Genomic DNA, 25,990 nt, shown 5'->3' on the forward strand with positions numbered 1-25,990 from the left:
CTCAACATGTGCTGGAGACCTCACGATTCTCATTCACTTTCCTGGAAACCCTTCTGTGACAAATCTGCACTCAAAAACATGTGATCAAAATGCAATGTGTGCACAAAGCCTAAGGCCCTCTTCACACATTTGTGCAAAACGCAAATGCTTTGCACAGTACACAGTGATGGTGTGTGTGTGTGTTCTATGTGTGCGCTCCCTGTGCTGTGTGACATCCGGATAGCACACGGACAGCATGAGCTGGTATACTCACCTGTCCCCGGCACTGCTGTCTCCCGCACTGCTGTTGCTTCTGGGTCCTCAGTCGGTACAGTGAATATGTATGAGCATAATGAGTGGGCCTGGAAGCAACAGCTGTGCAGGACACCGGTAGCTATAAAAATTCTTTATTTTTATGTGAACTGTGTTTTCTACAATACATTACATGGATCACATCAGTGTGTGGTCTGTGTGACACCCGTGCTGCCAGCAGAAAGTGGATATGTTGCCGTGTGAAAAAGAGAATTTTGTTTACTTACCGTAAATTCTTTTTCTTATAGTTCCGACATGGGAGACCCAAACCATGGGTGTAAAGCTTCTGCCTCCGGAGGACACACAAAGTACTACACTCAAACGTGTAGCTCCTCCCTCCGGGCTATATACACCCCCTGGATGACAATCTACCCAGTTCAGTGCAAAAGCTGAAGGAGGACATCCACCCATAAGTAGAGATAGAGTAAAACTCGGAAAGACCGGAACTCTGTCTACTAACAACAGCCGGTGAAACACACGGAACAAAAAAACTGCCAACAGGCAACAGGGAGGGTGCTGGGTCTCCCATGTCGGAACTATAAGAAAAAGTATTTACGGTAAGTAAACAAAATTCTCTTTTTCTTCATCGTTCCTTATCTGAGACCCAAACCATGGGACGTTCCAAAGCAGTCCATGGGTGGGAAATAAACCAAACTGAGAAGTAGGCAAAACCTAACTTCACAAATGGGCGACAGCCGCCTGAAGGATGCGTCTGCCCAAGCTCGCATCTGCCGAAGCATGAGCATGCACTTGGTAGTGCTTCGAAAAAGTGTGCAGACTGGACCACGTGGCAGCCTGACAAACCTGCTGAGCCGTAGCCTGGTGCCTGAAAGCCCAGGAGGCACCGACAGCTCTGGTCGAGTGCGCCTTAATCCCTGGCGGAGGAGGCACCTGAGAACACTGGTAGGCATCGGTGATAGCCGACCTGATCCAGCGAGCTAGGGTCGGTTTAGAAGCAGCGAGACCCTTGCGCTGACCAGTGGTTAGCACAAAAAGTGAGGTGCACCGCCTAAAACCGGCGGTGCGTGACACATAGATTCGGAGCGCCCGCACCAAATCTAAGGAATGCAACGCCTTCTCAAAGCGATGCACAGGGGCCGGACAAAGAGAAGGCAATGAAATGTCCTGGTTAAGGTAGAAAGGAGACACCACCTTAGGGAGAAAGTCCAGAGTCGGACGAAGAACCACCTTGTCTTGGTGAAACACCAAAAAGGGAGATTCCGAAGAGAGCGCAGCCAAATCAGAAACTCTCCTGAGAGAAGTTATGGCTACTAGAAAAACAACTTTCTGTGAAAGTCTGAACAAAGGAACCTCCCTGAGAGGCTCAAAGGGGGGTTTCTGTAAGGCCGTGAGGACCAGATTAAGGTCCCAGGGATCCAAGGGCCGCCGGTAAGGAGGAATGATGCGAGATGCGCCCTGCATGAAGGTGCGCACCTGAGCCAGTCGGGCGATACGCCGCTGGAACAATACCGACAGAGCCGACACCTGTCCCTTGAGGGAATTGAGGGACAGTCCTAGCTGTAGACCGGACTGTAGAAAAGACAGGATGGTCGGCAAAGAGAACGGCCAAGGAGCATGGTCGGAAGAGCGACACCAGGACAGGAAAATCCTCCAAGTCCTGTGGTAAATCCTGGCCGAGGAAGACTTCCGAGCCTGAGTCATAGTGGAGATGACCTCAGAGGGAATGCCTGAAGCCGTCAGGATCCAGGACTGAAGAGCCACGCCGTCAATCTGAGAGCCGCAGAATTCTGGCGGAAGAACGGACCTTGAGAGAGAAGGTCTGGGCGGTCCGGGAGATGCCACGGCACCCCTACGGACAGACGGAGCAGGTCTGGGTACCAAGCTCGCCTGGGCCAGTCCGGAGCAATGATTATGACTCGACGGCCCTCCATTCTGATCTTGCGCAGAACTCTGGGCAAGAGAGCTAGAGGGGGAAACACATAGGCCAGACGGAACTGAGACCAATCTTGAACCAGTGCGTCCGCTGCGAAGGCTTGAGGATCGTGGGAGCGAGCCAGGTAAACCGGAACCTTGTTGTTGTGCCGGGATGCCATTAGATCCACTTCCGGAGTGCCCCACTTGCGGCAGATTGATCTGAACACTGACGGATGCAGGGCCCACTCGCCGCTGTCCACGGTTCGACGGCTGAGATAATCGGCCTCCCAGTTTTCCACGCCTGGGATGTGGACTGCAGATATGGCGGACTTGGAGTCCTCCGTCCACTGGAGGATTCGTTGAACCTCCAACATCGCCAGACGGCTGTGAGTCCCGCCCTGGTGATTGATGTAGGCAACCGCTGTCACGTTGTCCGACTGAACTCGAATGTGCCTGCCCGCCAACAGGTGGTGAAAGGCTAGGAGAGCTAGAAACACAGCTCTGATCTCCAGCACATTGATCGAGAGGGCTGATTCGGACGGAGTCCAAGTGCCCTGTGCTCGGTGATGGAGAAATACTGCTCCCCAACCGGAGAGGCTGGCATCCGTGGTGAGGATCACCCAGGACGGAGTCAGGAAGGAGCGTCCCTGTGACAGAGAGAGGGGCCGAAGCCACCACTGAAGGGAGCTCCTGGTCTGTGACGACAGAGCCACCAGCCTGTGCAAGGAAGAGATTCGCTTGTCCCAACAGCGGAGAATGTCCAGCTGCAGGGGACGCAGATGGAACTGGGCAAAGGGAACCGCTTCTATCGACGCCACCATCTGACCCAGCACCTGCATGAGGTGTCTGATGGAATGACGGCGGTGCCTCAGCAGAGAGCGCACCGCCAGACGAAGGGACTGCTGTTTGACTAAGGGCAACTTGACAAGTGCCGGCAGAGTCTCGAATTGCATCCCTAGGTACATAAGCACCTGGGTCGGGGTCAGAGTGGACTTGGGCAGGTTGACAAGCCACCCGAACTGAACGAGCGTGGCGAGAGTGAACGAGATACTCCGCTGGCAGTCTGCACTGGATGAGGCCTTGACTAGAAGGTCGTCCAGGTAAGGGATCACTGCCAACCCCTGGAGGTGCAGGACCGCGACCACTGCTGCCATGACCTTGGTGAATACTCGAGGGGCCGTGGCTAAGCCGAAGGGGAGAGCCACGAATTGGAAATGTTCCTCTCCGATTGCAAAGCGTAGCCAACGCTGGTGTGAAACCGCAATAGGCACATGCAGATAGGCATCTCTGATGTCGATGGATGCCAGAAAATCTCCTTGGGTCATTGAAGCAATGACCGATCTCAGAGATTCCATGCGAAAGTGCCATACCTGGACATGCTTGTTGAGAAGCTTGAGATCCAGGATGGGCCGGAAGGAACCGTCCTACTTGGGGACTAGAAAGAGGTTTGAGTAGAAACCGCTGAACCGTTCCCGGGCGGGAACCGGAACAATTACACCGTTGGCCTGCAGGGATGCCACGGCCTGAGAGAAGGCGGCGGCTTTGGAGCAGGGGGGGGTGGACAGAAAAAATCTGTTTGGCGGGCTGGAAGAAAATTCTATCCTGTAGCCGTGGGAGATGATATCCCGCACCCACTGATCGGAGACGTGTTGAAGCCACACGTCGCCAAAGTGGGAGAGCCTGCCACCGACCAAGGACGTTGCTGGCGCAGCCAGATAGTCAAGAGGAGGCTGCCTTAGTGGCAGCGGCTCCTCCGGTCTTTTGAGGACGCGGCTTCGCGCGCCAGTTGGGTTTACGATCCTTGGCTGCGGTAGTGGACGAGGTCGAGGGCTTAGAGGATGACCAGTTAGAGGAACGAAAGGAACGAAACCTCGATTGGTTCCTGCCCTGGACAGGTTTCTTGGCTTTAGTTTGTGGCAAGGAAGTACTCTTCCCGCCAGTAGCTTCCTTAATTATTTCATCCAGTTGTTCACCAAACAGCCGGGACCCAGCAAAAGGAAGACTCGCAAGGTACTTCTTAGAGGAAGCGTCTGCTTTCCACTCTCGAAGCCATAAGATCCTGCGGATCGCGAGGGAGTTAGCGGAGGCCACCGCCGTGCGGTGAGAAGCCTCCAGGATGGCAGACATGGCGTAGGATGCAAAAGCCGAAGCTTGAGAAGTTAAGGCATCCATCTCAGGAATAGAGTCCCTGTGAGGGAATGTATCTCCGCCAGAGAGGCAGAGACTGCCTTAAGAGCCCACACTGCCGCAAAAGACGGGGAGAACGAGGCTCCTGCCGCCTCATATACAGACTTGGCCAGAAGGTCAACCTGGCGGTCAGTGGGATCCTTAAGAGAAGTGCCATCAGCCACAGCAACGACTGTGCGGGCTGAGATTCTGGACACCGGAGGGTCTACCTTTGGGGACTGGGCCCATTCCTTAACCACCTCTGGTGGAAAAGGAAAACAGTCATCAGAACTACGCTTCGGAAAACGTTTGTCAGGACAGGCCCTGGGCTTGGTAACAGTGGCCTGAAAACTGGAGTGGTTAAAAAACATGCTCCTAGCTCTCTTAGGTGAGGTAAACTGGTGTATCTCTACCAGAGAGGCTTGTTCCTCTGACTCTGGTGGGTTGAGGTTCAGTACGGAGTTAATGGACGCAATCAAGTCACTAACATCCGCATCACCCTCAGACAAGTCAATGGGGTACATAGAGGTAGCGTCTGAGCCCACAGTAAACGAATCCTCCTCGCCCTGCACCTCGGCACGTGAATCAGAGCCGTGGGAAGAGGAAGGAGAAGGATCCCTGCGTCTCCGTTTAGGGGGACAGGGTCCTAGGACATGCTCTGAGGGCTCTGCAGAGCTCGGAGCAGCAGAGGCACCCTGAGAAGAGGGCTGATGCATGGTCAGCAGTGTCCGGGACAGCTGCCCCATGGAGTCGGCAAAAGACTGGGAAATAGCTTGTGAAAAGGATGCTACCCAGGCCGGGGGTTCAGCCACCGGGGCCGGAGCAGCCGGAGGGACCCCTGAGGAGGCTCCAGGCTGAGACACAACCATGTTAGCACAGGCATCACAATGTGGGTATGTGCTTGGCTCTGGCAGAATGAGCTTACATGCAGTGCATATAGCGTACATGTTTGCAGCCTTGCTCCGGGTGACAGACATGCTGCTGAGGAGGAAGCTCTGCAGCCAAAATACACTCCTGTAGAATGTCCTGAGAGTGTATAATAAAGCCCACAACCAGAGGTTGTGGCTTACCAGACCGCTCTCTGTGTGCCCTCCGGATTCCACAGCTCAGACCCCCAGTGAAGCGTCAGCCTTCCTAAACAGTAGCAGCTGCAGCATCCAGCGCCGATCAGTGTGATAAACGCTGAGAAAATGGCGCTGGGAGGAGGAGGGGGGGCGGAGATTAGCCCAAGAGCGGGAAACCGGAGGGCTAAGGAGAGATGCAGGGGAGGGGAACATCTCCTCAGAGAGGAGTGTCCTCCCCTCTGCTGGCCGGCCGGTGGGCGGCGCCACTCTATTCCCCTGCCTGAATGACGTGCAGAGGTGAAACCGAAACTAGGCCCAAACAGAAGCCGGGGCCTAGATTTTAACATGCGGCCGACGAGTAGGCACCTTCGGCGCGGTTCTCAGGGGAAACCCCCAGAACCGGCCGGAATTTACAGTAAAGATAAAAAACACACTTTCCCCTTAATAAAAGTACCCGGGACCCCTGAAAAACGTCTCAATACTTAGCTTCTGAGACGCAGGGCCAGTCCCTGAGGGGGGGTTAAACGCTCCTTCCAGCAGGAACCAGACAGGGCTGCGGATGGAGACCGGTCTCCTGCAAGCAGAGAGGACCGAGACGGCTCCCACTTCAAACCAGAGCTTCTCAGAGGATGTGAAGGAGCGCGGCATGTGAAGGCTCCAGCCTTGTAAAGTCAACCTTAACAGCACCGCCGACACAGTGGGGTGAGAAGGGACATGCCGGGAGTCCAGACTGGACCCGCTTTTCTTCCATATCTTTAAAATCAAAATAAAAATGAAAAATCAGAGAATGCATGTGTGTGTGTGATCCTCCTGACACAAAGCATTGAACTGGGTAGATTGTCATCCAGGGGGTGTATATAGCCCGGAGGGAGGAGCTACACGTTTGAGTGTAGTACTTTGTGTGTCCTCCGGAGGCAGAAGCTATACACCCATGGTTTGGGTCTCCCATAAGGAACGATGAAGAAAACATGGATGTGTGGCCAAGCCCATTGAGTTTAATGTGTCTACGTGTGTCTGTGTCTTCAGTACATGTAGAAACGGATGTCACATGTACTGGAGACACGGATGTGTAGAGGGTCGTCTAATGTGTATGGGAGCCTCCAGCCTTTTCTCCTGTTAGGCCTAAGCCACACGGCGAGAAAATCGGTGCGAGTGGAGTGCGATAAAACATCACATTCCCCTCGGACCAATTCTAGCCTGTGTGTCAGCGCACATGAGCGATTATTTTCTCAGCCCTAATCGGACCGAGAAAACAATCGCAGCATGCTGCGATTGTAAGCTGAGACTCTTTCTCTCGCACCCATTCAAGTGAATGGGGCGAGAGAAAAATCGCACTGCACTCGCGGTACACTGGAGTACTGCCAGTGCAGTGCGAGAATGGCAATAGCCGGCTACGGAGGAGAGAGGGAGATAAATCCCTCCCTCCCCTCCTCCATGCCAGCCCGCCCCCGCAGCTGAGGTCTGCTCACATGATCAGATTTCAGATGCAGGCACACTCGTATGACACTTGGCTCCTGCTGTGCTGCCAGCGTGAGCCGAGTCTCATGCGAGCATCGCAGTAGTGCCCCGTGTGGCCCCAGCCTTAAAGTTGCAGTACTTCAGAGAAAAACATACTTTTAGGCTATGTTCACACACTGCGTTTTTTTACCTGCGTTTTTGGTCCGTTTTTGCTGCAGAAATTTCTTAAGAAATTCTTGTAACCTGTCTGCAGACATTCCCCAGCAAAACCTATGGCAAAAAAAATTAGCTGTGCACACACTGCGTTTTTTTCTTAAGAAAATTCTTTTAGTAGATTTTCTTAAGAAAAAGAATGAGCATGTCACTTCTTTTCTGCAGCTAACTGCGTTATTTGCCATAGATAATTGGCACAATAACGCAGGGAGCAACCAGCGGTAAAAACGCGGCAAAAACGCACCGAAAACGCGGCAAAAACGCACCGAAAACGCGGCAAAAACTCAGGTGCGTTTTTGGTGCGTTTTTTAACGCAGGTGCACTAATCCTTCACTCTTAAGAAATTTCTTAAGAAAAATCATTTTTCTAGTGTGAACATAGCCTAAAAGCTGCCGATGGACAAACCGCACGAGTCGGACAGGGGGGGGGGGTCCCCGTTGGATTCTCCCTGCCTGTTGCCAGTGACTGACAGGTCTGTCCCTACATCTGTGTATTGGAAACATCTATCACTCAAGGTGAGTGGGCAGAGCAAAGCTACAGGGGACCCACCTGTCCGACTAATCTTGTGTTCCTCGGTCCCAGACGGCTTTTAAGGCTATGTGCGCACTGGGAAATGGAATTTTCTTGAGAAAATTCCGCATGCTCTCAAAGATTACCGCACCCGCGGTAAAAAACCGCGGCAAACCGCACCCGAAAACCGCATGTGGTTTGCTGCGGTTTCACCGCGGTATTGTTCGCGGTATTGCCGCGGTTTTGCCGCATGCGAGTTGGGATGTGCTTTATTGCATTCAATGCAATAAAGCACATTGAAAAAAAAAAAAAAAAAAAAGTCATTTAATTCTGAGATAGATAGATAGATAGATAGATAGACAGAAGAATAGATAGAGGGATAGATAGAGGGATAGACAGACAGATAGAGGGATAGATAGAGGGATAGATAGAGGACAGATCGCTACATTTCCCACGGTCGGCAGTGAGTTCACATTACCGGCCGTGGGAAATGACCGGTAATTACCTCTGCTGTCTGCTGCATTCATTCAGCGCTGTGTCTGTGACAGTCGCGGCTGGATGTAAGCAGCGCCGGAGCTGTGGATTATGCTGGACCTGTGGATTACGCCGGAGCTTTGGTGCGGGAGGGGTTAATAAAATGGTGAACGAGGCTTGTTTGTTTTATTTAAAATAAAGGATTTTTCGGTGTCTGTGTTTTATTCACTTTACTTACGGGTTGATCATGTCAGCTGTCTCATAGACGCTGCCATGATCAAGCCTGGAGTTAATGGCGGTGATCCACCACCATTACCCCCTTGTATTACCCTGCTGCCACTGCTACACGGCAGCAAGAAGAGCCGGGGACACGCCGGTGCTGCCGCATAATGCATGCGACAGTCCCGGGGCAGCTGCGGCTGATATTCTCGGATGCGGGAGGGGGAGTGAGGCGGGGGACATTAACCCTGCCCCTCTCCCTCCCCAGCCTGAGAATACCGGGCCGCCGCTGTGTGCTTACCTCGGCTGGACGGTAAATATGCAGCGGAGCCCACGTTCTTTTTTTTCTATATTTCCGTTTTCTTTCTATGTGTGTTCTATGTGTCTGTGTTCTGTGTGTGTGTGTGTGTGTGTGTGTGTGTGTGTGTGTGTGTGTGTGTGTGTGTGTGTTTACTCTCTGCACGGCTTCCTCTTCCTGTAATGACATCACTTCCCTGCAAAACCGCAGACAAGCGATGTACATTACCGGAGGTAAACCGCGAAATACCGCAGGGAATAACGCAGGAAAATGCAATGAACCGCACAGAATTTGCTGCCTGCGTTATTCCCTGCGGGATTTCACGATTAACATTGGAGTCAATGGAGTGAAATCCCGCAGCGACGTGCGGAAAAGAATTGACATGCAATTGTTTTTGCTGCGGGAATCCCGCAGCAAAACATGCAGCTGTCATATTCCGCCTAGTGCGCACAGGATTTTTTTTGCCCATAGGATTTGCTGGTGATTCACTGCAGAGATGTTATGAACATTTTCTGCAGCGAAACATGCAGCAAATCCGCGGAAAATCCGGTAAGTGCGCACATAGCCTAAACATGTTTTTTCTCTGAATCACCTCAGAATTTCAGAGTCATACATACCTGGCTGAGATCATACAGCCAGTGGCTGTGAATCGGGCAGCACCTATCAGTTGGCAGATTCCCTCTAATATTCAGTCACGTCTCATGCATCTGAATGTATAAGCCAAACACCAGAAGAAGTGCAAACTTTCCATGCTAATGCCAAATACTGTATTGTGAAGGGGCCCACTAAGTCTCCATACTTCATTTTTTTATGCTAGTCGGGTCTAATAAGGAACTATCTAAATGCCATTTTTACATTGGTGCCACCCTAGAAGCTTCGTTGTCTGCATCTAATTACTAACATAAGTGTAGGGAGAGGTCAATAAAGTATGACTCAGTAACGGGATGACAAGAATTTGTGTCATAAAGCTGCTAAAATATGGAAGAATGGAGAACAGCAGGATACAGAAAGCCATCACAATGTAGAGGGACAAACAGACTAAGGAGAAGGTCGCTCACTGGGGTTTTTGGGGCACTGACTATGTTGCGCTTGTGATGAGGACAACATTCTCATTAAAGTGGTATAAAGACAAAACAATCACTGATCTCAGGGAGACCAGCCAGAAAACACTGCCGGCAGCCAGCGAGGGCGCTCAACACAGTGAAATCCTAGGTGCATTCTCCCTGGGAAGTATACAAATCAAAAAAGGTCCATGGAGCCTCTGTTAGGAGTCTCAACATGGAAAATAGCCAGATATCCCTCCGGGAAGGACCTAGCCAAGGAGTGGCTCTTTTTAGGAGACCACCATATTAAGTGGTCCTTTTAGTCAATATCCAGCTCTTGACGAGTTTAAAGATATGACAAGGGAAATACCAAGGCCAGGTATCCATCCACAGACAGCTGTTTCGGGGTATTGCCCCTCATCAGTGTGGAGTAGGATTCTGGCCAGGTGGGAGCAATGCCTAGTAGCAAATCAAAAAGGTCTGTGGAGCCTGTTAGGAGTCTCAACACGGAAAATAGCCAGATATCCCTCCGGGAAGGACCTAGCCAAGGTACTGCTACTGCAGCGTTTGGCTTGTAGCAGAGATCAGAGAATCCATCAGACACATCGTTGATGACTGCAGGGTATTCATGAGGACAGCGCTCCCCTGGCCTCCCCTCATCCACAGGGCAGTGACTGACGGCAGGCTGATGTCTATCACAGTGGCCCGTCATTCAATCACTGTGAAGAGGGCATAAAAAAGTGGCTAATGGGAAAATGGTGTGATTTTTACATTTTGTATTCAAATTTATTTTAGTCATTTTGACAGCTTGACAGTACATAGCCACGGCAGAGTACCAAGAGCGCAGGCCTAAGGCACCCAAGAGAGAGGAAACCCTTGGCACCCTGAAAATGAATCGATAAGGATGCTATGGGGTAAGAGAGCCTTCCCCACTGTCTACCCGCTTCGATGGAGTGGCCATTACTGCCCACATTCACATTCCAGGCGTTGCGGCAGAGTGCAGCTGTACCGACAACAGATCAGAGCCATATATCAGATTATGGTAGCTACCGGATACAATATGCTAAATAAATGGAGTTTAATGGATTGTCAATTTCTAGAATATAGCCAGTGATACGGCATTATTCAGAGTCCCTGGCCATGCCACCATAGTGCGCCTCTATTCCCTGCCGTATTACGGTCTCTGATTAACATTGGCACGTCTTTCTGTGTTAGATTTATGCCGAAATAGGCAGAAAAAAATATGCTGGAGAAACATGAGATCCAAACATGAAACTCAAGCCCTTGCCGAATCGGAGTAGGGGCTGCAAAGCAACATGCAAATAAAGGCAGAAAATGACACTGACGGAGAGCCAACATGGAGCACTATATTATTGCCAACAATCATGTCAGATGAGCACAGAAAATTAAGTAAAAATCACATGTCCATTGAGCCATTAGGTTATATAGACAAAAAACCCATCCGGACCGGGAGGGAGTGACAGATGGATGTTGGATGACATCAGTGTGGCCATACAGCTTACATACAGTGGGGTAGCACAATACAAGCGTGGGGACTGCGGCTTTATGGCATCCAATCCAGCACTGATGGCATGTCCTGTTCCACTATTAATATCAGCCATAGGAATGGGAGGACGGATGTATTCAAGGCGCCAGGCGGCCATTGTGCCTAGCAATATATTGCCAGCCAATCTATGGGGCTTGTTTTCTATTGAAGTCCCTAAAGTGTTCTATCACTGGCACTCAAAATACACCAAAATGGTTTAGGAAGTGGTCTAAATGGCTTCAAGACAAGAATATCTCATGGAGCTCGTCCACAAGACCAATTTTCTCATCCGAGTGCTATTAGTGGTTTTCATGGACAGCTCTTGGACCTGTGATATTCTATGAGGCTGTGAACACGTCCAATCTTTTCCTAGGACCAAGTGGTTGGAGGAAAAAAAATTAGAGCCATGTTCAATTTTGAGCCTAGTGTTAGATTAAAAATCAACTATGTAAGTCTATGGGTGTGTGTTTAAAAAAAAAACAAAAAAAAACAAAAAAAAACAAAAAAATTAAAAAAAAAAAAAAAAAATCGGACCATACTTGGATGTCATCATTTAACGGACTGAGAATGGAGAAGGTGGAGAAACTTTTTATTTCCTCTCCACATCCAAGAAGAACTGACGACACTGGTCAAAGTCTGACCTGAATAATTGGACCATTCAGTGGCGTGAACCTACCCTTCGGCTGAATTCAGTCGGCCGTTTTGGCGGTGTTTTCCTCAGATAGAACATGTACCTCTTATAATCTATGGCGCTGATCACGCCTGTTATCTCGCAGGCAGAGTGTCCACAAACAAATCACGCAGACATGTTCGGTTTTGATCACAGTCACAGATAAAAACTAATCAATACAAGGTTATGGGATGGAGAAAATCAGCCACCACAAAAATTGTATCTGTGTGTTGTCAATTCTTAAAGGGGCTGTCTGGGACTTTTACACCGATGGCCTATACTTAGGATAAGTCACCAATATCTGATCGGATAGGCCATCAATGTTAAATCCAGGACAACCCCTTTAACATGGTGAAGAGTTGTTGACATGAACATTATATATCTATGAGATATATATATATATATATATATATATATATATATATATACAGTTAGGTCCAGAAATATTTGGACAGTGACACAAGTTTTGTTATTTTAGCTGTTTACAGAAACATGTTCAGAAATACAATTATATATATAATATGGGCTGAAAGTGCACACTTCCAGCTGCAATATGAGAGTTTTCACATCCAAATCGGAGAAAGAGTTTAGGAATCATAGCTCTGTAATGCATAGCCTCCTCTTTTTCAAGGGATCAAAAGTAATTGGACAAGGGACTCTAAGGGCTGCAATTAACTCTGAAGGCGTCTCCCTCGTTAACCTGTAATCAATGAAGTAGTTAAAAGGTCTGGGGTTGATTACAGGTGTGTGGTTTTGCATTTGGAAGCTGTTGCTGTGACCAGACAACATGCGGTCTAAGGAACTCTCAATTGAGGGGAAGCAGAACATCCTGAGGCTGAAAAAAAAGAAAAAATCCATCAGAGAGATAGCAGACATGCTTGGAGTAGCAAAATCAACAGTCGGGTACATTCTGAGAAAAAAGGAATTGACTGGTGAGCTTGGGAACTCAAAAAGGCCTGGGCGTCCACGGATTACAACAGTGGTGGATGATCGCCGCATACTTTCTTTGGTGAAGAAGAACCCGTTCACAACATCAACTGAAGTCCAGAACACTCTCAGTGAAGTAGGTGTATCTGTCTCTAAGTCAACTGTAAAGAGAAGACTCCATGAAATTAAATACAAAGGGTTCACATCTAGATGCAAACCATTCATCAATTCCAAAAATAGACAGGCCAGAGTTAAATTTGCTGAAAAACACCTCATGAAGCCAGCTCAGTTCTGGAAAAGTATTCTATGGACAGATGAGACAAAGATCAACCTGTACCAGAATGATGGGAAGAAAAAAGTTTGGAGAAGAAAGGGAACGGCACATGATCCAAGGCACACCACATCCTCTGTAAAACATGGTGGAGGCAACGTGATGGCATGGGCATGCATGGCTTTCAATGGCACTGGGTCACTTGTGTTTATTGATGACATAACAGCAGACAAGAGTAGCCGGATGAATTCTGAAGTGTACCGGGATATACTTTCAGCCCAGATTCAGCCAAATGCCGCAAAGTTGATCGGACGGCGCTTCATAGTACAGATGGACAATGACCCCAAGCATACAGCCAAAGCTACCCAGGAGTTCATGAGTGCAAAAAAGTGGAACATTCTGCAATGGCCAAGTCAATCACCAGATCTTAACCCAATTGAGCATGCATTTCACTTGCTCAAATCCAGACTTAAGACGGAAAGACCCACAAACAAGCAAGACCTGAAGGCTGCGGCTGTAAAGGCCTGGCAAAGCATTAAGAAGGAGGAAACCCAGCGTTTGGTGATGTCCATGGGTTCCAGACTTAAGGCAGTGATTGCCTCCAAAGGATTCGCAACAAAATATTGAAAATAAAAATATTTTGTTTGGGTTTGGTTTATTTGTCCAATTACTTTTGACCTCCTAAAATGTGGAGTGTTTGTAAAGAAATGTGTACAATTCCTACAATTTCTATCAGATATTTTTGTTCAAACCTTCAAATTAAACGTTACAATCTGCACTTGAATTCTGTTGTAGAGGTTTCATTTCAAATCCAATGTGGTGGCATGCAGAGCCCAACTCGCGAAAATTGTGTCACTGTCCAAATATTTCTGGACCTAACTGTATATATATATAAATCATCCAATTTAATCCAGAATACACAGGCTATTTTATCTGTATTGTCATCCATGACATTTGTATTTCTATAAATAACCAGTTATTAAAATGTATAGAACCAAACACATTTTCCTTTGTTAGATAATTGCAATGTAGCCTTAGGACGAGTTCAGACGTCTGTTACACACGGTCCGTGTATGGACTTTTATGTATGGACCGGCCGCAGGTTCCACAAACTGAACTCAACAGGCTTATAGGCAAAATGAGGCTACTGAGTTCGGGCTGAGATGGCCACCTCTGTACATTGTGGTCCGTTCACAGACCCCGTTTCACAGACGTCTGAATTTGGCATTAGGGTACATTCACACAGTGTTTTTCAACAGTTTTTGGACTGAGCGGAAGCTCTACATAACCTCCTCCACCACCCTCCTGATGGTCCGTGTGGCATCTGATTTTTTTCCTCTAACTGTACGGATTTCGGAGTCAAATCCCAGTATGTGGAAAACAGCTCAGAAAAAAGCGCAGATCTGCACTGCCTCATTGAGTGACACTGGGCCGAGTGAAATCCCTTTATTGTTTTATTGAATTGCACTCGTCTGCTTTACACGCTCATGTGAGTGAGCCCTAAAATGAAAAAGATTGCGGGCCAATGGTCTAATAGGAGGAGACAGGAGCCGCACGTGATCCAGCCCTGAATGGCGCTCGTCCCTGCATTATATCATTCTCTCCACCTCAGTTCAGTAATATTATACTGAAAGCTGCAGTCTATATAGGACACACAGAACAGGCAACATACACATCACAACGCACAGGCAACATACACATCACAACGCACAGGCAACATACACATCACAACGCACACACAACATACACATCACAACGCACACACAACATACACATCACAACGCACACACAACATACACATCACAACGCACACACAACATACACATCACAACGCACACACAACATACACATCACAACGCACACACAACATACACATCACAAAGCACAGACAACATACACATCACAAAGCACAGACAACATACACATCACAACGCACAGACAACATACACATCACAACGCACAGACAACATACACATCACAACGCACAGACAACATACACATCACAAAGCACAGACAACATACACATCACAACGCACACACAACATACACATCACAACGCACACACAACATACACATCACAACGCACACACAACATACACATCACAACGCACACACAACATACACATCACAACGCACACACAACATACACATCACAAAGCACAGACAACATACACATCACAACGCACAGACAACATACACATCACAACGCACAGACAACATACACATCACAACGCACAGACAACATACACATCACAACGCACACACAACATACACATCACAACGCACACACAACATACACATCACAACGCACAGACAACATACACATCACAACGCACAGACAACATACACATCACAACGCACAGACAACATACACATCACAACGCACAGACAACATACACATCACAACGCACAGACAACATACACATCACAACGCACACACAACATACACATCACAACGCACACACAACATACACATCACAACGCACACACAACATACACATCACAACGCACACACAACATACACATCACAACGCACAGACAACATACACATCACAACGCACAGACAACATACACATCACAACGCACAGACAACATACACATCACAACGCACAGACAACATACACATCACAACGCACACACAACATACACATCACAACGCACAGACAACATACACATCACAAAGCACAGACAACATACACATCACAACGCGCACACACCATACACATCACAACGCGCACACACAACATACAACCGGCGTCACAAACATACAGCACATTACACACCAACCGCGTCTCACACACACAGACCACATCACATCACACACACACAGCGTCACACACACACACAAACACACAGCGTCACACACGGACAGTGTCACACACACACACACAGCGTCACACACACAGACCACATCACACACAAACAGATCCCATCACACACGGACGGCCTCACACACACAGACCACATCACATCCCACACGGACGGCGTCACACACACAGACCACATCACTCACGGACGGCGTCACACACACAGACCACATCACACACACACGGCGTCACACACACAGATCACATCACATCACACACGGACAGCGTCACACACACAGATCACATCACACACAGACAGCGTCACACACACAGATCACATCACACACAGACGGTGTCACATACACGGATCACATCACACACGGACGGTGTCACATACACAGATCACATCACACACAGACAGCGTCACACACACAGATTACATCACACACAGACGGTGTCACATACACGGATCACATCACACACAGACGGTGTCACACGGATCACATCACACACGGACGATGTCACATACACAGATCACATCACACACGGACGGTGTCACACAGATCACATCACACACGGACGATGTCACATACACAGATCACATCACACACGGACGGTGTCACATACACGGATCACGTCACACACGGACGGTGTCAGACACACAGATCACATCACACACGGACGGTGTCAGATACACAGATCACATCACACATGGACGGTGTCACACGGATCACATCACACACGGACGATGTCACATACACAGATCACATCACACACGGACGGTGTCACATACACGGATCACGTCACACACGGACGGTGTCAGATACACAGATCACATCACACACGGACGGTGTCAGATACACAGATCACATCACACACGGACGGTGTCACATACACGGATCACATCACACACAGACGGTGTCACATACACGGATCACATCACACACAGACGGTGTCACATACACAGATCACATCACACACGGACGGTGTCACATACACGGATCACATCACACACAGACAGCGTCACACACACAGATCACATCACGTCACACACACAGATCACATCACGTCACACACACAGATCACGTCACACACACAGATCACATCACACACACAGATCACATCACACACACAGATCACGTCACACACACAGATCACGTCACACACACAGATCACGTCACACACACAGATCACGTCACACACACAGATCACGTCACACACACAGATCACGTCACACACACAGATCACGTCACACACACAGATCACGTCACACACACAGATCACGTCACACACACAGATCACATCACGTCACACACACATCACGTCACACACACAGATCACATCACGTCACACACACAGATCACACACACAGATCACATCACACACACAGATCACATCACACACACAGATCACATCACGTCACACACACAGATCACATCACACACACAGATCACATCACGTCACACACACAGATCACATCACGTCACACACACAGATCACATCACGTCACACACACAGATCACATCACGTCACACACAGACGGTGTCACATACACGGATCACATCACACACGGACGGTGTCACATACACGGATCACATCACATCACACACGGACGGTGTCACATACACGGATTACCTCACACACAGACGGTGTCACATACACGGATCACATCAAACACGGACGGTGTCACATACACGGATCACATCACACACGGACGGTGTCACATACACGGATCACATCACACACGGACAGTGTCACATACACGGATCACATCACACAAGGACGGTGTCACACGGATCACATCACACAAGGACGGTGTCACATACACAGATCACATCACACACAGACGGTGTCACATACATCGATCATAGGCGTACAGGCGCACACACACACACACACATACATACATACATACATACATACATACATACATACACAGAACAGGATGCGGGTTGTCAGACTGGCATCACAGCTTCTCAATGCCAAGGGCACACAAACTCCTGATGAGGGGCGGACTTGGTCTTTTTACCTCTTTGACCGGAGGGAACTTCTTCTTGCACTCCATGGACAGACCCCGCAGGTCACTCTGCATGTTCTCCAGGAGCTTCTTGATGGCCTCGGGGCTGCTGGTGGAGGCGGACATGGTTCCAGCCTACGACCTGCTGTTACAGAGGAGCGGGGCTCGGAGCAGGCAGCCACCCTTCCGTTCAGGCTCCTAGAACATGTCCCCGGCCGGGCACAGAGCTGTCAGCCCTCGGCTCGGCCATCAGCCGGACTCCCAGAATCCCTTGCTCCCCGCACTGACACGTAACAGCCGCTTCCGTAAACACAAGCTGTCGGCGCAGGCGCAGTGTGGCATTCTCGCAGCGCTGTCACCGTCTCTGCCCCCTCCAGTCCCCAGTGCTCGTGAGTGTGGTCGTGGTGGGAGAAGAAACATGGCGGCTGCCCACTAGTGTTCCTGCTACTTCCCCGAGCCTGACCCTTCTAGTATGTGTAACATCATTTATAAATGAAGGACCTGCAGCTGGACAATAAGTATATAGCATCCGACGGAGTCTATGTCACAAAGTCTGTAGGATAATGATCGTAACGATCCTGATGATTGTATGATGGCAGTGTCTGTGTGGCACTAGGATCCGTCACCATTAATGATGCATGCAGTGTTATTGATTACCGGGGTGGACCCTGATGGCCCCCATTATTTATGAGGAAAGTCCCAATGATAATAAAGGGGTATTCTGGGAAGAAGATCATCAGCTACTCCAGTGATCGGTGCTCACTTCTAGATTGATGGTGATCCGACACGCTGCAACATCACTAGCGATAGCACCTGCCCACGTCGCTGTTTCGTCATGGGTTGATCGCTGCCGTATCGAACAATATCGCCACGGTAGCGTCACACGCACATAGAGAAAGGGTTGGATCCAGCATCAAATTCCATGGTTAAAAATTCCACTTTATTGAAAAATAAGTATAAAAGTATAGATAGCAGAGGAGGGGCGGAGATGAGGGTCCGGAACATGCCGCCCACCTCATTCTTTCCTCCTTTCCGGTGGATGCAGGTAAGGAGATGTTCGTCGTTCCTGCAATGTCACACAGCGATGTGTGATGCCACAGGAACGATGAACAACCACCACCAACGATATTATGAAAAGGAGTGACGCGTCAACGATCAACGATTTTTGACGTTTTTGCGTTCGTTGATCGTCGCTCCTTTAAAGGGGGCTTTACAAGCTGCGACATCGCTAACCATATATCGTTGGGGTCACGGTGTTTGTGACGCACATCCGGCGTCGTTAGCGGCATTGCAGCGTGTGACAGGAGCGACGATCAACGATCGCAAAAATGGCAAAAATCGATTGTTGACATGTCGCTCTTTTTCATAATATCGTTGGTGGTGCATGCCGCTGGTTGTTCGTCGTTCCTGCGGCATCACACATCGCTGTGTGTGACACCGCAGGAACGACGAACATCATCCTACCTGCATCCACCGGAAAAGAAGGAAGGAAGGAGGTGGGCGGCATGTTCCGGCCGCTCAACTCCTCCCCTCCTGTTCTATTGGACGGCCGTTTTGTGACGCCGCTGTGACATTGCTGTGACGCCGAACGCACCTCCCCCTTGAAGGAGGGATTGTTCGGCAGTCACAGCGATGTCTCTGAACAGGTATGTGCATGTGACACTGCCGTAGCGATATTGTTCGCTACGGCAGCAATCACCACATGTCGCACGAACGACGGGGGCTGGTGCTATCGCTCGCGACATCGCTAGCAATCGCTAGCGATGTCGCAGCCTTTAAAGCCCCCTTTAGTCACACACAACGATATCGCTAACGGCGCCGGATGTTCTTCACGAACACCGCGACCCCGACGATATATCGTTAGCGATATCGTTGTGTGTAAAGTACCCTTTAGAGCAGTGGAGTTCTGTGCACAAGCTAACCGCTGCTCCACTCATTCTGTAAATGGCCGAGCCATCCAAACTCTGGGCTCCACCATCTCTGTACACCACCGTCTCCGTACTCCACCGTCTCTGTACTCCACCATTTCTGTACTCCACCGTCTCTGTAATCCACCGTCTCTGTACACCACCGTCTCTGTACTCCACCATCTCTGTACACCGCTGTCTCTGGACTCCGCTGTCTCTGGACTTTGTCGTCTCTAGTCTCCCCCGTCTCTGGACTCCGCTGTCTCTGATCTCCCCCATCTCTGTCTTTGCCATCTCTGTACTCCGCCATCTTGGGACTCCACCAGCTCTGGATTCCATCATCTTTGGACTTTGTCATCTCTTTTCTCTGTTATTTCTGGACTCCGTCATCTTTGGACTCCACCATGTCCAATTTCCGCCATCTCTGGACTCTGCACGTATGATCTCCACCATCTCTGAACTCTGCCATCTCTGGTCTCAACCATCTCTGGCCTCCGTCATCTCTGGACTCTGCCATTTCTGATCTTTGCCATCTCTAGACTCCACCATCTCTGGCTTTCGCCATCTCTGCACTCCGCCATATCTGGTCTCCGTTATCTATGGACTACGCTGTCTCTGGAGTCCACCATGTCTGGTCTCCAATAGTCCCAAAGAAGAGGTCACTAGTTAGGCTCCACCTCTTGGTGCAGTTGCTGAGAGTCCTGGCAGTAAAGCTTCCACTAATCCAGATTTTTGCACCGATTTTGTTGATACATAATGATCTTTTCCTTCTGCAATACCCCTTTAAGACCACATGCACATATTGAGTATTTGGTAAATATTTTACCTCAATTCTTGTACGCTAAAACAAAGATCCAAAATGTTCTTTACCCCAAATTCCCACCAATAGCATTCAAATTAACCCACAAAAAAAACAAGTCCCCACTCAGGTCAGTCATCTGCTAATGGAAATAGAAAAAAAAATGTAGCAAAATCTTCAGTAAACACTAAAAAAAAAAATTGAATTGCTGGTTTTGGTTTATTCTGCCTCCCAAAAATTGGAATAAAAAGCGATAAAGAAAAGTTATGTGCCCTGAAATGGTACCAATAGAAACATCAACTTGTCCTAAAAAAACTAGCCCTCACATGATTATGTTGGCAGAAAAATGAAAAAAATCTAGCTTTCAAAATATGGTGATGCAAAAACTTTTTTAAAGCGTTGTTTTAATATGTGATAGTAGCCAAACATAAATACCCGACATCAAGCTGTAATCACACTGACCCGAAGAATAAAGCTGTTTTTCACTTATACTGCATGGTGAATGGCATAAAAAAAAAAATAAGGTCGCAGTAAGGCTCGGCTCACATTTATCCTGCACTCTACGCTGAGCGCGTATACTAGGGTTTACGTGTAAATCTCTGAAATACATGATTTAGACTGAAGCCCCAACAGAACATTCACTATATGATGCAGATGGAGACACTGTGGACTCTTCCTGGCCTATAATCCAGAGGTGGCCATCTTTTTAAGTGTTCATAAAAGTGGGGTCTGCCACAGTTTTTTGTGCACTTCTGAAAAGTCTGACACCGCTGATCAGAGACTAGATAGAGTGCAGAGTAAATGCTGCCTCAATATAGTGAATGGATCCCTCGGGGGTGTAATCTGGATCTCATCATTTGGGGAGTTAGATGTAAACCCCAAAGTAAGTGCTCAATGCAGAGCACATGATAAATGTGATCCAAAATGTTATGTAAAATGTTCCCAATAAAAACTTCAACTCACTCCACAAAAAAAAACAAAAACAAAAACAAGTCTCCACTTAAGTCCATCATCTGTCAATGGAAATATAGGGGGCTTCCACTTTATTGGTTACACAAATGCTCTGGAAAAGCGCCATGGCTCCCCCTTCAAATGAAATCCAGCACAACCTGCATTTCCAAATCCAAATGCCCCCTTCCCTTTTGAGCACCACAATGTGCCTAAGGCCTCTGCCACACTCACATGAAATTCACGCACGTGCCGAGAGACACGTATTTCCCCTGCGTGCTGCGTGCAGGTAAGTACGTGTCTCTGGTACGCAGGGCCAGATTAAGGTTGGTGGGGGCCCCTGGGCAGAAAATCTGGTGGGGGCCCCATAACGTTAACATTTTTAGCCATAACAGTAGAGCACGAACCGTAGCATTTAGATATAAATCCACTGAACATTTATCTTATCCTGTTCTGCCACATTCAGATTTACAGTACTACAATACAGATACAGTCCAGGGTAAATCACAGCAGTCACTTACACACAGAAAGTAGAGTTAAGGCTGCTTTACACATTTCGATCTCGTATGCGATCACACACGCCCCCATCGTATGTGCGGAACAGGCAATTTGTTGCCCGTGTCGCATAAACGATTAACCCCCGTCACACGTACTTACCTTCCAAATGACCTCGCTGTGGGCGGCGAACATCCACTTCCTGAAGTGAAAGGGACGTCACACAGCGGCCGGCCAATAGAAGCGGAGGGGCGGAGATGAGCGGGACGTAAACATCCCGCCCACCTCCTTCCTTCCACATTGCCGGCGGGACACAGGTAAGCTGTGTTCATCATTCCCGGGGTGTCACATGGAGCGATGTGTGCTGCCTCAAGAACGATGAACAAAGAGACGTTCAATTTTTAGAAAATGAACGACGTGTCAGCAATCAACGTTTTAACGCACAATCAGGGTCGCACGTAGCTGTCACACACTACAATATCACTAACGATGCCGGATGTGCGTCACTTACGACGTGACCCCACCGAGACATCGTTAGATATATTGTAGCGTGTAAAGCCCGCTTTTGTCACATATTTTTTATTGATCCCAATGTTAAGGCAGCCAGGGCCAGCTCCAGGGTTTTGTGGCCTCCGGGTGAGTCTCAGTGGGCCCCATCCACACACAGACACGCACACACACATACAGGCATGCGTATATACATATTTGAAGACAAATTCAGAAAAATACATATAAACAGACAAATATATGCACAGTTATATACACTGACATACATGCAGACACAGACGCATTAGGGCTCGTGCGCACGTTGCGTAATTACATGCATTTACGCTGCGTATAGCACTGCAGTGTAAATGCATGCGTCCTGCGTCCCCTATACAATCTATGTAGATTGTGCATGATACGTGCACCCATTGCTTTTATGAACGCAGCGATTTGGATGCTAAAATGTTGACCCAAATCCGTGCGTTCATAAAATGAGCATGTCAATTATTCCGTGCGTTCTGGATGCAGCTCCCGCTCTGTCTATGGTGGGGGCAGCAGCCAGAGCGCATGAAATCAGCTTTTTTTGTACAGAAAAACTGCATCCATTATGCAGTGTTTCTGCAGCGATTTGACGCGCACATGTGCTGTCAAATCGCTGCAGAATATTCAGCAGTTACGTGCGCATGAGCCCTTACAGGTATTAATATGGGAAAGTCGCCAGCAGCCTCACTCACCTCTCCCGCTTGTTTCCGTCCAGCTCCTTCAGGACATGTGGCTGTTTCACGATGGCTGTCACTAACACACATGACTGCACACTGACAGCACTGCTGTATATACATCACAGGAGGGGCTGGGGGCTACGATATATACATTACAGGAGGGGCAGGGGGCATTGACGTTACTGGAGTGGCAAACAGCTCTGGTGGTGTACTCATCACTGCGATGGGTGACATAGCGCTCTGGGGAACCCATATAGTTCTGGGGGGGGGCGCACAGACTGCTCTAATTCATATATACACACACAGTACTGCTTCTTACACACACATCTCTGACACACACACACACACACACTACAATGCACCCCCCATCACCCCCTACACACACACACACACACAATACAATGCACCCCCCATTACCCCTACACACACACGTACACACAATACAATGCACCCCCCATTACCCCTACACACACACACACACACAATACAATGCACCCCCCATTACCCCTACACACACACACACACACACACACACAATACAATGCACCCCCCATTACCCCTACACACACACACACACACAATACAACCCCCACTACCCCTACACACACACACACACACATACAATGCACCCCCCATTACCCCTACACACACACAATACAATGCACCCCCCATTACCCCCCCACACACACACACACAATACAATGCACCCCCCATTACCCCCACACACACACACAATACAATGCACCCCCCATTACCCCCACACACACACACACACAATACAATGCACCCCCCATTACCCACACACACACACACACACACAATACAATGCACCCCCCATTACCCCTCCCCACACACAATACAATGCACCCCCCATTACCCCTCCCCACACACAATACAATGCACCCCCCATTACCCCTCCCCACACACAATACAATGCACCCCCCCACACACACACACACAATACAATGCACCCCCCATTACCCCTCCCCCTACACACACACACACACACACAATACAATGCACCCCCATTACCCCTCCCCCCCCACACACACACACAATACAATGCACCCCCATTACCCCTCCCCCCACACACAATACAATGCACCCCCCATTACCCCTCTCCCCACACACACACACACACACACACAATACAATGCACCCCCATTACCCCTCCCCCCACACACAATACAATGCACCCCCCATTACCCCTCTCCCCACACACAATACAATGCACCCCCCATTACCCCTCTCCCCACACACAATACAATGCACCCCCCATTACCCCTCTCCCCACACACAATACAATGCACCCCCCATTACCCCTACACACACACACACAATACAATGCACCCCCCATTACCCCTACGCACACACGCACACACAATACAACCCCCATTACCCCTACACACACACACACACACACACAATACACCCCCCATTACCCCTACACACACACACACACACACACACACACAATACACCCCCCATTACCCCTACACACACACACACATAATACAATGCACCCCCCATTACCCCCCCCACACACACACACACAATACAATGCACCCCCCATTACCCCTACACACACAATACAATGCACCCCCCATTACCCCTCCCCACACACAATACAATGCACCTCCCATTACCCCTCCCCACACACAATACAATGCACCCCCCATTACCCCTCCCCACACACACACACACACAATACAATACACCCCCATTACCCCTCCCCCTACACACATTACCCCTCTCCCCACACACAATACAATGCACCCCCCATTACCCCTCTCCCCACACACACAATACAATGCACCCCCCATTACCCCTCTCCCCACACACAATACAATGCACCCCCCATTACCCCTCTCCCCACACACAATACAATGCACCCCCCATTACCCCTCTCCCCACACACAATACAATGCACCCATTACCCCTCTCCCCACACACACACAATACAATGCACCCCTCATGACCTCTCCCCCCACACACAATACACCCTCCATTACCCCTCCCCCCCACACACAATACAGTGCACCCTCCATTACCCCTCCCTCCACACACAATACAATGCACCCTCCATTACCCCTCCCCCCACACACAATACAATGCACCCTCCATTACCCCTCCCCCCACACACAATACAACCCTCATCACCCCCTACACACACAAATTACACTGCTCCATCCCTACACACTCCTGCCTCCCTCGGAATACAGTACTCCTCCTCTGCCTGTCACAGAGCTGTGTTCCTTCACAAATGTTCCCCGTTATGTGTCCTCTGCCCCTCCTCACTCATCCCCATTAATTACACCTGTGTCTTCAGCTCCTTCATGGAGCGCTCGCTTCCTCATGTCCCCAGTGTGGCGCCGGCAGCACTGTGATGACGTCAGCAAGGTGCTGATCTCATCACGTTGCTGCACGTCGGGGGCGGGGCCCAGTCCCGGTGCGCTGTTCAAATGTATTTACGTCTGAAAGACGCAAATACATTTGAATAGGAACGGAAACAGGAAGCTGCGGTCATCGGCTCTGCTGCGCTCCTCTGCAGTGTACATGCCGGCACACAGCAGAGCCGGCACACAGCAGAGCCGGCACACAGCAGAGCCGGCACAGCTCGCTGCCTCCTGCTCCTGCTAGTGTGCCTGGCATGTAAGGAGCGCAGCGGGGACAGCAGACAGCGGCCCACCACACCGTGCCCCTGCTTCTAGGTACGGCCGCAGCACATAGCAGGGAGCATTAGCACACCTCTGACCCCGGAAGTTCAAGCGGCCGCTGGTACTTCCG

General features: G+C 49.3%; 1 protein-coding gene across 2 annotated transcripts in view; it reads right to left on the bottom strand.

Moving 5' to 3' along the window:
- Positions 1–18,147, bottom strand: part of MON2 (MON2 regulator of endosome-to-Golgi trafficking) — a 196,470-nt gene extending 178,323 nt beyond the window's left edge. For both annotated transcript variants that reach the window (XM_075344755.1, XM_075344754.1), the window contains exon 1: positions 17,862–18,147. In XM_075344755.1, coding sequence (XP_075200870.1) covers positions 17,862–17,975 — 114 coding nt within the window. In that variant the 5' untranslated portion in view covers positions 17,976–18,147. The remainder of the gene's footprint in view (positions 1–17,861) is intronic.
- Between the last annotated feature and the right edge of the window lie 7,843 nt (positions 18,148–25,990).

The sequence above is a fragment of the Anomaloglossus baeobatrachus genome, chromosome 4 (genome assembly GCF_048569485.1).
Source record: "Anomaloglossus baeobatrachus isolate aAnoBae1 chromosome 4, aAnoBae1.hap1, whole genome shotgun sequence".
Taxonomy (NCBI): Eukaryota; Metazoa; Chordata; class Amphibia; order Anura; family Aromobatidae; genus Anomaloglossus; species Anomaloglossus baeobatrachus.